Below are 13,241 nucleotides of genomic sequence, written 5' to 3' on the forward strand. Positions count from 1 at the left end.
TCTACGAGGCCAGTATCACCCAGATACCAAAACCAGACAAAGATACCACAAAAAAGAGAACTACAGGCCGATACCTCTCATGACTATAGATGCAAAAGTCCGTAACAAAATATTATCAAACTGAATCCTACAATACATTAAAAAAATCATTTACCACAATCAAGTGGGATTTATTCTTTGGGCTGCAAGGGTGGTTCAATATTTGCAAATCAATCAATGTGATACATCACATCAATGAGAAAGAATTAAAAAAAAAATTTCAGTAGATGGAGAAAAGACATTTGATAAAGTACAACATCCATTCATGATAAAATCCCTCAACAAAGTAGGTTTAGAGGGAACAAACTCAACATAATAAAGGCCTTAGGTCGAAAACCCACAGCAAACATTATCCTCGGTAGGGAGAAACAGAGCTTTCCCTCTAAGGTCAGGAGCAAGACAGGGATGGCCACTCTGACCACTTTTATTCAACGTAGTACTGGAAGTGCTAGCCTCAGCAGTCAACAGGAGGAAAGAAAGGCATCCACATCAGCAAGGAGGAAGTCGAACTCTCACTGTTTGCAGGTTATGGCATGATGCTATATATAGGAAACCCGAAAAACTACTAGAGCTGATGCACAAATTCAGTAAAATCACAGGATACAAAATCAATATACAGAAATCCGTCACATTTCATCAGGGAAATGCAAATCATAACCACAATGAGATATCACCTCACACCTGACAGAATGGCTAAAATCAACAACCCAAGCAACAGCAAGTGTCAGGACGTGGAGAGAAAGTGTCATGCTCCGCTGGGGGGACTGTCCACTGGTGCAGCCACCACCCTGGACGCAGTGTGGATGCTCCTCAGAAATTAAAAATATAGAACTACCCTGGGATCCAGTCATTGCACTACCGGGTGTTTACCCACAGAAAATGAAAACACCAATTTGAAAAATACACATGCACCCCGATGTTTAGAGCAGCATGATTTACAGTAGCCAAGATGTGCATGCAACCCAGTGCTTATCAAGAGATGCATGAATAGAGCAGATGTCATCTCTCTGTAGATGGTCTATCACTCAGCCATGAAAAAGGACGAGCTTTTGCCATTTGTGACCACATGGATGGACCTAGAGGGTATAATGCTAATTTAAGTCAGAGAAAGATGCCATATGGTTTCACTTAGATGTGGAATCTAACAAAAGACATAAATAGACAAAAAACAGACACAGAGCCAAAAAATACAGAGAGCAAAGGGAGGGTTGCTGGGGGGCAGGAGTAGGGAAATGGACAGGTTACGGAATGAGTAAGTCACAGGCCTAGAAGGTGCAGCACGAGGACCAGAGTCCGTGACATGGTGAGAGCGCCGTGTGGGGACAGATGGTGACTACACTTGTGGTGAGCACCGCACACGGGGCAGACTTGTGCCCTGAAGCCCGTGGAACAGTGTCAGGAGAGAAGGCAGGCCCAGACCACGTCATTCCCGCCACTCTGGGTCAGTGCGAAGCCTCGAAGAACTTAAGAGCAGGAGTGTGGTTTTCAGGACTCAGTCCGGCTCTGACAGGACGGGTGATCCGCACAGGGCGAGCGAGGTCACACCAGTCCTGCGGGGTCGGGAGAGTAGCAGGGGTCTCTGTTTTGCTGCTGAAGAAACCGACAGGTCAAGTAAGTGATTTTTAATGGGTCCCACAGTGGTAGCACCATGGTCAACAATAACTGTTAACCTTAATTTGTATCACGTGTCAGGGGCTGTGTAGTGTTTAAAATACAAATTATTTAGGCCCTCCAAAAAAGTTTGAAATAAGGCATCATCTCCATTTTCAACTAAGAAACTTGAAGCTCAAAGTGGTCGGTTGGTCAGCAGTTCACTTCAGATCCAAGCTTTGGACGAGTCCTGAGCCAAGAGAACAGCACAAACCAGCCTCCTGCCTGTGTGTGCGCAGCCCACGGCCCGCGGGGCTGCAGGTGGTTTGTGCGTTTTTAACACAGCTGGAAACTGCCCAGCTGGAAACTGACGGGAGTAGTCGTTCATGACAGGTGAAAACTACAGGGAATTCAGTTTCAGTGTCCATAAATGAAATTTTCGGGGGAGAACAGCCTTGCCCGTTTCTGTAGATATGCTCTAGGACTGCTTTTGGACAACAGCAGAGCTGAGGAGCTCCGTCACAGACCATCTGACTCACGAATCCTAAAATATTACCTGGTCCCTCACAGAGAAGTTTGCCAACTCTGTATAAACTTAAACTCTCCAGCTTCTGCTTGAGTGAAACATTGTATGTTGAAAAAAAATTTTTTAGGGAAGCTGTAGATGTTCTTAATATGTTTTACAGAATTTAGGGGGGAAAGAACATTAACATTTCAATGCATTTTACTAGGAGGGAAGCATAAAATGAAAGGAAGCATCACATCAATTTGTGTAAACCGGTAAAAAAAAAAAAATTACTTTTTCCATTTACTTTTACAGCTACTTTATGGCAGAGGTCTACAGTCCTTTGATAACCTTGGAGGAAATAATGCACTTCAAAACTTTGGGGACGATTCCCTTTAAGGCAGAAGAAAGTTTTTTTCCCAGATCATTTCCACATTATTATCCACCTAATCACCCTGAATAGCTTCATTTTAGCAGAAACATGCCCAACACTCCAGTCATTTGCACAACACTGCTATGAAGCAGATAGCACGTCCATTTTTTAAAGAACATTTTAGATCCTGGCTGACTTTATGTTTTCGTTTGCATATGTGGCAATAGTCGAAGGACATGAGCAACAAGTTCTACGGCTTTTATTGGGGGAGGGGCTCTACCATTGCTTCTATTACAAATGCAATGATGCACTTTGCCAGTTAAAGATAGAATTAGGAATTCTCAAGGGAATTAAAAATAAAATGCACATGAAGCTATGTGCACTAAGATAATGCTCTTAATTCATACACTCATTCATGATGCAGATTCTTAAAGTTCCGGTTCTAGCTCAAGAGTGGTGGTTGAAATAATACAGGTCCAAATTAAGTTTTACCCCAAAAAGCATTAGCTTTCCCTAAAGCATTTCCTAAAAATGTTCTATACGACACTATTCTATAATGGTTCTCTGAGAAAAACTGTTCCGTGAACATCACCTATTTGAGAATATTACCGATTCTGAGTAGTCCCACAGAGAACCTCACATACAAGTTTGCATGCACCTACGCCCCACTCTTCACTTAGATCTAGCGTTTTATATAACAGTTTGGGAAACATTGCTTGACAAGGTAGATCAGTCTGAGATGGGGCCCTGTTTTGACATTCCACAGGAATTCACTTGGCTTTTGTTCCTTCCGTCTTTCCAGTAAAGAGTGCTGCCTAAGTTTGTCCCCCTCCAGGATCCCCAGGTCTGGACCCCCCAACAGGCACCACAAGGGACAATTCACCTTCAGAATCAATTCCATTCCTAGGGAAAACAGGACTAAAAAATGATTTCACAAGCCACTCACAAAAACAGTCTTTATGCTACTTTTATATGAAAATATTATCACCATGGGTATCAGAACATATGCTCAAAACTCTGCCTTGTATGCACTCTGGTTTAAAAATAATAACTATTAATATATTGTCTATGTGACTTTTTTCTCCCTTAGGCACTTAACTATGAAAGCAGTTTGTCACTATGAGCAAAGTATTTTTCAAAATACAGTTTACAGGGTAGCCAGGCATTCTTGACTGAACAGCATCTTTCAAAATACTCATTGCTGGCAACTTGTTGTTTCCTGTTTTAAGAAATTTAATTTTTCTGGAGTTACATTGCTAAATTGCGTCACTTTTATGTGCATTAAAGCTCTAATGATTTCCTAATATCTCCTTTTCTGAAAAAACAAAAACCCTATGTGTTGGAATAAGTTAGTTGGACTTTATGCGTAAGCTAATGAGAAAAATAATACAACAGGCTACCCGGCTGGTTCAGTTGGTAGAGCAAGCAGCTCTTGATCTCAGGGTTGTGGGTTCAAGCCCCACGTTGGGTGTGCAGATTACTTAAAAATAAAATCTTTAAGGAAGAAAAAAGAAAGAAATCTAATAAAACATATTAGCCAAATACTTAAAACATAGCCAACCTAGGTCATTTTGTTTTCTGGTGTCTCATTTTGTTATTTTCTTTGATTTGTTGGCTGTTTGTTGTCTGCTTAGTCTCATCATTCACCTTTGTAAGATGTACCGTCTTCTTTCAAGTGTTAGTGTGCTGCTTGCTGTCTGGAGTACCCTGCACCCTGTACTTGTTTTAAGTGACTTTCCCTGGCCTGGGCAGGAGCATGAAGTTTCACATGTTGGCCTCATTATTGAACTGAGCTAATGGACCAGCTTCTATTTTAATAAAGTTGGATATATGAACACATTAACCACTTTAATCACAATATACAGGTTTTTAATAATTAAATTTTAATCATGTCAAATTACTTTGTTTACATGGCCTATAACATTATTGTCAGGCTTCCTACACTGTCTCCTTGTTCACATTCATCTGTGTATTTATTAATCACACCTAGTGTGTTTATGAATAGTTATTAGTAAAATTTTAGTTTCATGCAAATATTTCAGCCCAGCAGGGTCTTAAGCTTTGTCTGTTAAGAGAAACACACTAAAGAAAGACTTGTGTCGTAAGAATGTAATTCAGCTGAACAATGTTCATGGAGCTTCTATCTGTACAAGGTACTGTGCTCATAGTGAAAATGCCGAAGTACTTAGCTCTGCTACTTTGACCATCTATTTTTGGTGACGTAAGAGCAAGTCCATTTCACTTCTTTTCAGGTTATAATGTTTACCATTTAAGAGATTTTGAGAAGTGACCACCTAAATGTTAAGAAACAACTGTGGGCATGGGGGAAACAGGGGAAGGGGATTAAGGGAACACTTCCCTTGATGAGCACTGAGTAACCTGTAGAAGTGTTGAATCAGTATATTGTACACCTGAAACTAAAATGACACTGTACTAAATAACTTGAATAAAAAATAAAATGTAAACAAACAAAAAATAAAGAGCTTAGCACAGTGCCAGAAGCAACAGTGCTGCTTTGCTGTTAAAACACTGGAGGTTTTGGTAGCAACATTTGTCTCCCGATTTTACAACAAAAAACAAGCAGGACTGGAAGGATTTGGAAATATATGCAAACATTAGTAAGTTGATAGTGAATATGTGAAATACCAACTTTGTATTACCGCTAAGTCCTGATTTAAAGAGAAAATTGCTTGGCATCACAGTGAAGAGACACAGAGCAGATCTTCTGTGTAGAAAGGAGTAACATTGTAACACATTTCAGTACAGTGTTTCCATTTTCATGTCTGGCGTAGAAGTTACGGGCAGCAAACTAGTATCAGGTGGCGGAGAGAGATAATTTAAGACCTTGCCTGGGATTGTAAACAGGCATTCAGAGATTTAGATCATTTCAGCCCAAGAAATATGTAATGTCTGCTCTCTGCTGAAGAATTTAGAGGTAAATGCCTGCACTAGGTTATTAACTTCAGGAATGGCTGAGGAATTATGACAATTACAGAAATTTCTGGAACCTCAGGCTCTGTCATTTAAGCAGAATTGGAGAAGCGGGAAGAGATTAGGCACTGACAGGTGACAGGTGAGAATTCTCTTTACTCCAAATACTGTATTTTGTCTGAGGTCCAAGTGAGGACTCATTCTCTTTATTAATCCTCGTTAGGTTAACATATCCCAGAGGAGTATTTTATTTTGATTTTCTAAAATGCTCATTCCCCCAAAACTTAGTCTGTGTATTTGATATGAATACATTGTTTCGCAAGCTAAATTTTTAGCTTCAAAGATTAGTATGCTCTTTATTTGGGAATATACTAAAATGCTTGGCCTTTATAATTCTGAGCACAACATTAGCATATAAAATGCTATTAAATGAATGAATAACTGACAGAATCACCAGTACAAAGAGAGAAAACTTAGATTCAAGGCAGATGTTCTTTTTATCTATTTGGGCAGTGATTCTCTATAAAGAATGAGTTTTGTCATATGATTTCAGCATGTTAGGAATGCATGAGCTTTCAAAGGGACTTAACTGATTGAGATCAAGTATCAGGAGAGGCATTTTCATGTGTACGTAAGGGGGTGGGGGGAGATTGGAAAAGATAATCAGATTTCATATAATGTCCTTCTAGACTTAAAAATACGTTTGTTGTATTTTTTCCATGAAGGAAAAAGTATTTTTATTTCTGTCTGTCCCAGCACCGTCTACAACATGTATTGGATGCTAAAAACTGATTTTTTTTTTTCCTAGTTGATATGAGAGTTAGTAGGGAGTTTAAAAAAAAAGGTATAGTATGCTGCCCCCAAATTAGAGATACATGGATAAATACTTTATATTTGAGTTCTTTTTTTTTTTTAAGATTTTATTTATTTGACAGAGACACGGCGAGAGAGGGAACACAAGCAGGGGGAGTGGGAGAGGGAGAAGCAGGCTTCCCACGGTGCAGGGAGCCCGATGTGGGGCTCGATCCCAGGACCCTGGGACCATGACCTGAGCCAAAGGCAGACGCTTAATGACTGAGCCACCCAGGCGCCCCTATATTTGAGTTCTTTAATGCATCATCGAATCCTTTCAGCATCCTATTGGGTGGGCAAGTCTGTTTTTCTCCCTTTTATAATAGAGGAACTGATGCTCAGAGAGTCATCTACTTAGGGTCAGGAGCTCAGAGCTGGAATGTGATTCATTTCCTTAAACGCGCTTGTCTTCTGTCCTGACAACCGTGGCACACAGTCTTTGGGTGCCAATACTCATATATGCCAAATCCTTTCTCCAACTGGACTCCCTGGCTGCTGTGCCATTTGCTAACCAGATTGCCCTGGTGAATCGTCTCTGGGTTTCTGATTCTCCATTTGTAAAATCCTAGAATGAGTCTAACTTCTCCTCTAAGTCTCATTTCAACTCCAAGAAGTAATCCATTAGTTGAATAAAATTATGTAAGTTCAATATACATATTAGTCCAAAATGTGAATTGGAAATAGTATGAACTTGTGATATTTTTCTTTAAAAAATACACAATTCTAAGCTCCAGTCACAGACTAATCCTAGAGGGAGAATGATAGATCATTCCTCGCACCCAGTTTACAATCCCTGATACCATTTCTCATTGAAGGAATCACAGATCCTCAGAATGACTAATTTGATTATTGAGACAGGTAATGTACAAGATGAGCTTGTAATACTTTGGCATACTAGAAGGCAAGAAAGCTACTTAAGACGACTTGAGACATAACAAAAAAACAAAAACAAAAAATACTCAAAAGCCAATTTAAGAGTTCCCCTTGAGCAAAGATGGACAATTTGAGTAGCACTAAGATAATAACTATGTTTGAAGCGCACCAGGAATGTTTTAACAAAGAGAGGGGAGGTCATTAGTCACCTTTACAATATGCTAGGGATCAAATTTATTTTGAAAGCACATAAATAAAGGGAAGTTGGTAGCATTTATTGAGCCTTTCTAAATGAATGGTAGCTCATGACGATCTAAAGAGTGGTAGTGGAAGTTTCTTGCTGTAGATCTGTCTCTGCCTGGCATTAGCTTGCCGTTCTGTGATCATGAATGTGATAATAATCTCGTGGCTTCTAATGTGTAAAAAGACAACCAAATATCATGTGCCTATTGATGAAAGCATACAGTACTACCTATGCAGGGTTTTTGCCAAAAATTCAATCTGATTCTAAACTTACCTCCAGATCCAGTTCACAGGAAACAGAAAAATAGGGTGCCACGGGAATGGATCCAACCAAAGCCAGAATGGAGGAAGCTCTTGGGTATGGTTTCTTCAGCAAACAAACTGCAAGGGAAACAGGAGGAAAAACCTATAAATTTAGGAAAATTCAGAGACATATCAACAAAATGCCATGTGTGGACTTTATTTGAATTATGGTTCTAACAACAAAAACTTAAAAATAGTTAGATAATGGAGAGATGACATTCAGGAATTACTGTTGGGAGAGGATCCAAGATGCCGACATGGAAGATCCTGAACTCCGCTCCTCCACAGACACATGGAGTCTATGCACAGAGCAGCTCCTGAAGAACAGAACCAACTGAACAGCCTCTGTATGGACAGAGGACAGAGGGACCACGAAGAGAACAGGAGACACAAAGCCCCATCCCGCCGCTGCCATCTGCAACCAGAGGGACAGTCCTGAGGGACTCTGAGCAGATTCGTCCACCCTGGCTCACAGAAACAAAAGCCGTGGTTTACAAGGGCAGCTACAGTTTCAAGGATCCAGGCCTCGTGTGTCTGCCCATGGGGATGGGGGCTGGCGGGTGGTTACCTTCTCCTCCGTTTTGATGGTGCAGATGGCGCAGGATCCGGGCGCCCTGGCTGCTTCAGGCACACGGCGCACACCAGCCCGCATGCCCTGAGGCACAGAAAAAAGGCCAGAGTTTAACCAAGAACAACTGGGATAGAAAGGAAATAGCCCCAGAAGAGTTGCAGGAGCGCCGTCTGAGCTCTTGGGTCAGAAGGACTGGTGAGCCCCTCCACCTTGCTGGCATGGACGGGAGTGGGGCATGGGGCCCCGGCCAGGCAGCCGCCTTAGCAAGTCCCAGGACTTAGCAAAGGGACACAGGACACTGCATTCAAAAACATTTATTTCCAAATGCCCATGGAACATTCTCCAAGATGGATCACATGTTAGGCCATAAAACAAGTTTCAACAAACTAAACAGTGAAATCATGTCAAGCACCTTTTCTGACCACAAGGCTATGAAACTAGAAATCAATTACAAGTAAAAAAAACTGGATAAAACAAGCACGTGGAGGCTGAATAGCATGCCACTAAGCAACCGATGGGTCTACAAAGAACCAAAGAGGAATCAAAGAATACCCAGAGAAGTAAGAAAATGAAAACATGATATCCCAGAATCCTCGGCATGCAGCAAAAGCAGTTTTCAGAGGGAGGTTATTCGAGATACAGGCCTGCCTTTCAAGAAGAAAGAAAATTTCAAATAACCTAACCCTACATCTAAAGGGCCTTTTAGAAAAAGCCCGAAGTTAGTAGAAGGAAGGAAATAACAAAAGATGAGAGCAGAAATAAATGAAACACGTACTTGAAAAAGTGAAACAGTAGAAAAGATCAAAGAAACCCAGAGCTGGTTCCTTGAAAAGATAAAATTATTTATTTAGCCATACTTACCAAGGAAAAAATAAAAAAAACCTCAAATCAGGAAGGAAACAGAAGCAACAACCAACACCACAAAAATACAAAAGAATTGTAAGACACTGTTAAAAAAGTGACATGCCAAAAAATTGGACCTAGAAGTAGGTCCTAGAAGTAGAACCTAGAAGTGCCATTTTTATGCAGTATGGGAAGTCCTAGCCACAGCAATCAGACAAGAAATAAATGGCATCCAAAATTGGTAAAGAAGTGAAACTATGACTGCTGGTAGATGACATGATACTATATGTACGAAATCCTAAAACTCCACCAAAAAAACTATTCGAAGTAATACATGGATTCGGTAAAATTGCAGGATACAAAATTAATATACGGAAAATTGTTGCATTTCTATGCACTGATAACTAGCAGAGAAGAAAACAGTCCCATTTACAACTGCACCAAAATGTATAAAATACCTAGGAAGAAACACCCAAGGAGGTGAAAGACTTGTAATCCAAAAACTGTAAACCACTGATGAAAGAAATTAAAAACACAGACAGGGGCGCCTAGGTGGCTCAGTCGTTATGCGTCTGCCTTCGGCTCGGGTCATGATCCCAGGGTCCTGGGATCGAGCCCCGCGTCGGGCTCCCTGCTCAGCAGGAAGCCTGCTTCTCCCTCTCCGACTCCCCCTGCTTGTGTTCCTGCTCTATCTCTCTCTGTCAAATAAATAAAATCTTAAAAAAAAAAAGAAACACAAAAAAACAGACTGTAAATACAGAGAACAAATTGATGGTTGCTAGCAGGCAGGTGGGCAGGGAAATGGGTGAAATAGATAAATGGGGATTAAGAGGCACAAAATTCCAGTTATAAAAGAAGGAAGTCATGGAGATGAAAGTACAGCGTAGGGAATATTGTCAATAGTATTTAATAATGGTGTGTGGTGACAGATAGGGACTATACTTACCGTGATCATTGAGTAATACGTAAGATTGTCAAATCACTATATTGTGCATCTGAAACTAATACAACATTGTATGTCAACTATACTGAATAAAAATTATTTTAATTGTTAAATTTGGAAAAAAATGTTTTAGAAACGTAGAACAACTAGTATGGAAGATCCTATGTAACGACAAACAATGCTTACGGAAATTGTAAAACCCCGTTCCTGAACAGGGATGGTTGAGTTGGAGAAGTAGAAACTTACATCTCATTTCTGCATAGCATTAAAATTAATCTTCAAAATTGCCTGATTAAGTGAAACGGTAGGTAAGTTTCTAACACACATAATTTATGTTTGTTACTGTTTGATGGGATGACCCAATTATAATATCACCCACGACCCCAGAAACAGCAGAGAAATCTGTTAAGGATTTAGAAGCAAAGCACTGCAACCTCTTACCTCATTTGTTAGACATTCTTTGCTGCTTTCTGTGGTTCTAGATTCTTAGTATTAAACTCTGGTGGGTTTTCTTCCAGAGCTAACATGAAATTCCTGTGCTTAGACTTGCTGAAGCTGAAAAGGGGGAAAGAAAAATCAGAAAGGTAAAGAGCCAGTGCCTCCTTCTCCCTTGTGCCTGGAGAAATGCAGACACGGTCCTGCATCAGGGAGCTAGTTTGTTGGGTTTTTTTTTTTAAGATTTTATTTATTTGAGAAACAGCAGGTGAGAGAGAGAACATGAGTCGGGGTGGGGGGCAGAGGGAGAAGCAGACTCCCCGCTGAGCAGGGAGCCCAATGCGGGACTCGATCCCAGGACCCTCAGCGACTGAGCCCCCCAGGCGCCCTTGGGAGCTAGTTTTGATGAAGTGCTGAATTGAGAGTATTAACAAAAGCTTCAGTCTTACCTTTTAAATATGAAGACTGGCACAAAAGTGTATAACCCTGTTCAGGTTGGTATTTAATAAACAAGTATTTTAAGGCAGGTATCTCAGAGATTGTTTCTGTGTTCTCCAGAATACACTCTTCAATGCCATTGTTAATACTGATTTGCAATAGTAGCAAATACAATAGCAAAAATTGTATTTTTATATTTTAAAGGAAACATTTATAGATGAAATGTTAGGATGTGTCAGATTTTCTTCCAAATGCTCCCAGTTTGAGGCTCGGGGACGGTGAATGAAGCCCAGCTGGCTGGGAGTGGGTCCCGTTGCAGCTGGACTGTGGGGTTTACTCTGCTAGTCCTCCTTTAAACCATTTCAGCATAAAATATTCAATCTTACTATTGGGGAGAGTTTTGTTTGTCTTTATATCTGCCAATCTGCTTTAAGGTAGTATATTACCATATTTTAACACAAAATTCTTTCTCTACAGGGTGCATACGGTCCTTATTCCCCCGATGAGTGCATATCTTTGCCCGTGTACACGAGCTCCGAGAGGGACCGCGTGGTAGCCAACATCGACGTCCCGTGTGGGGGCAACCAAGACCAGTGGATTCAGTGTGGAGCAGCTCTGTTTCTAAAAAATCAGTAGTCTAACGATAATAAAAGCTGTCTTAGCAAAAAGAAACATTTGCTACTTCAACTTTAAATCAATAGGTGGTCTACATTTAAACTGTTCAAAAAATTATCACATAGTTACCCGTACCTTGTGTTATTGATCTCACTGGGTTTTTATTGTAATGGGTCATGACAGTGCATGCAACTTTTAAAGTAACAATTCATAGGTTCATGTTAAAATGCTGTATTCCCTTGAGAACATTAAATATTTTTGTGAGGCAGTTCATGTTTCCAGTGGCTCAAAAAATTAATGTATGTAAGAGTAGTGTATTTAAGGAATCTAATTAATTTGGCTACTTTTTGGTATCATAATTTTGTATTAAAATATAAGACCATTTTTTTCATTCATCTGTGGGTTTAGATAGGTGTTCTCTTTTTAAACAATTAAAAATATATTCTGTTTTAGTTAAAATATATAGCATCTCAAAGTAATCCAAAAGAAATGGGGAATAACAGCACAGAAACCAGGGTAAGAATTTTACAAATGGAATAATTAGACAATGAGAGGTTATCATTCCTCACGTAGATGACTTTTTACCATCTGTTTCTATGAAACAGTAAAATTCTACAATGGCTGGAAGCTTAAATATGTGTTGTAATTTTAGAGTTTGTGAGCAATTGGAATTGGGTTCAGAAATCTTAACTACTTGTCATCATATTACCATTTGTATGGGTCCAATCAGGAGACCAAAAACAAACCAAACCACCCCACTGGTTTAAAGGGTGAAGTTCAACATAAAGATTAAGCTACGATAGAATAAGAAAGGGTGAGACAAGCCCATCTGATACCGCCCGACAGTACAAACGTGCGGGGTGGGGGGGGCTCCCGAAGCCTGGGGTTCATACCTCGTTGGACAAGGTCTAAGTGCAGGCTGCTGGGGAACTGAGAACTTCCTTGAGTTTCTGCTGTTCCAGGCAAGCCCAGGCCTGGAAATCAGGAGCTCCAGAGCAGGCAGGGGCCGCGGCCTCGGCAGGTGAACCGGCTCACCCACTTCTGGCCAATACGCTGTGACAACAGATAGGATATGGTAGCTTCCAGAAGCCTTCTTCACAGGACACGGCCAGTCGGTCATTCTCTCTCCCCTTCTCTTCATCTCTTCTGCTATCTTGGGCTGTGTGTTTGCAGCCACAAAGGACAGAGACAAACCTGGAAAAGGTGGGACTCTGGAGCATGGATGCGCTGGATGTGTTGACTCTGACTTCCTTATACAGGAGATTGGGCACGCCTACAGGACGATGTACTGCTGTCCTAGTTCAAACAGAGCGCTGGCTTTTAGAAATGGAAATCATTTAGAGAGAACAATGTGAACCTAAAAATGACAATGTGTCAAAGTTAGAATTCCACATTCTGAGGGAATTCCCTTCAGAGCTGCTTCATTTGCAAGCTTTCTAGTCTATTTGGAGGGTGTGTGATTATCGAAGTTAATTTACTCAACTCTTCATAAACTCAACAAAGACTTCATTGATAATTTGCATTTGATTAGATTATTTTAGATCAAAAGAAAAAATGGCATTATGCCTGAGCAGAAGCTACAATCACACAGGCACCTAATTCCCAAGTGTGAGGTCTAGGATGAGGAGAGCAGAGGTGAGGGACAGAGGATGACGAGGAGAGGTGAGGGACAGGATGAGAGGTGAGG

The 13,241-nt window shown here is 40.7% G+C and overlaps 1 protein-coding gene and 1 long non-coding RNA gene across 9 annotated transcripts in view; one reads left to right on the forward strand and one right to left on the reverse strand.

Annotated features, from left to right (window-relative positions):
• DYNC2H1 (dynein cytoplasmic 2 heavy chain 1) overlaps window positions 1-11,862 on the forward strand; it is a 300,244-nt gene extending 288,382 nt beyond the window's left edge. For all 8 annotated transcript variants that reach the window (XM_032427898.1, XM_032427903.1, XM_032427899.1 and 5 more), the window contains one exon: window positions 11,417-11,862. In XM_032427898.1, coding sequence (XP_032283789.1) covers window positions 11,417-11,575 — 159 coding nt within the window. In that variant the 3' untranslated portion in view covers window positions 11,576-11,862. The remainder of the gene's footprint in view (window positions 1-11,416) is intronic.
• Window positions 9,965-13,241, reverse strand: part of LOC116646888 — a 4,208-nt gene continuing 931 nt past the window's right edge. Inside the window, exons 2-3 of the long non-coding RNA XR_004302237.1 lie at window positions 12,448-12,850; window positions 9,965-10,621 (exon numbers count right to left, since the gene is read on the reverse strand). This is a non-coding gene — a long non-coding RNA (uncharacterized LOC116646888). The remainder of the gene's footprint in view (window positions 10,622-12,447; window positions 12,851-13,241) is intronic.

Source organism: Phoca vitulina, unplaced genomic scaffold (assembly GCF_004348235.1).
Source record: "Phoca vitulina isolate PV1807 unplaced genomic scaffold, GSC_HSeal_1.0 scaffold38, whole genome shotgun sequence".
Taxonomy (NCBI): Eukaryota; Metazoa; Chordata; class Mammalia; order Carnivora; family Phocidae; genus Phoca; species Phoca vitulina.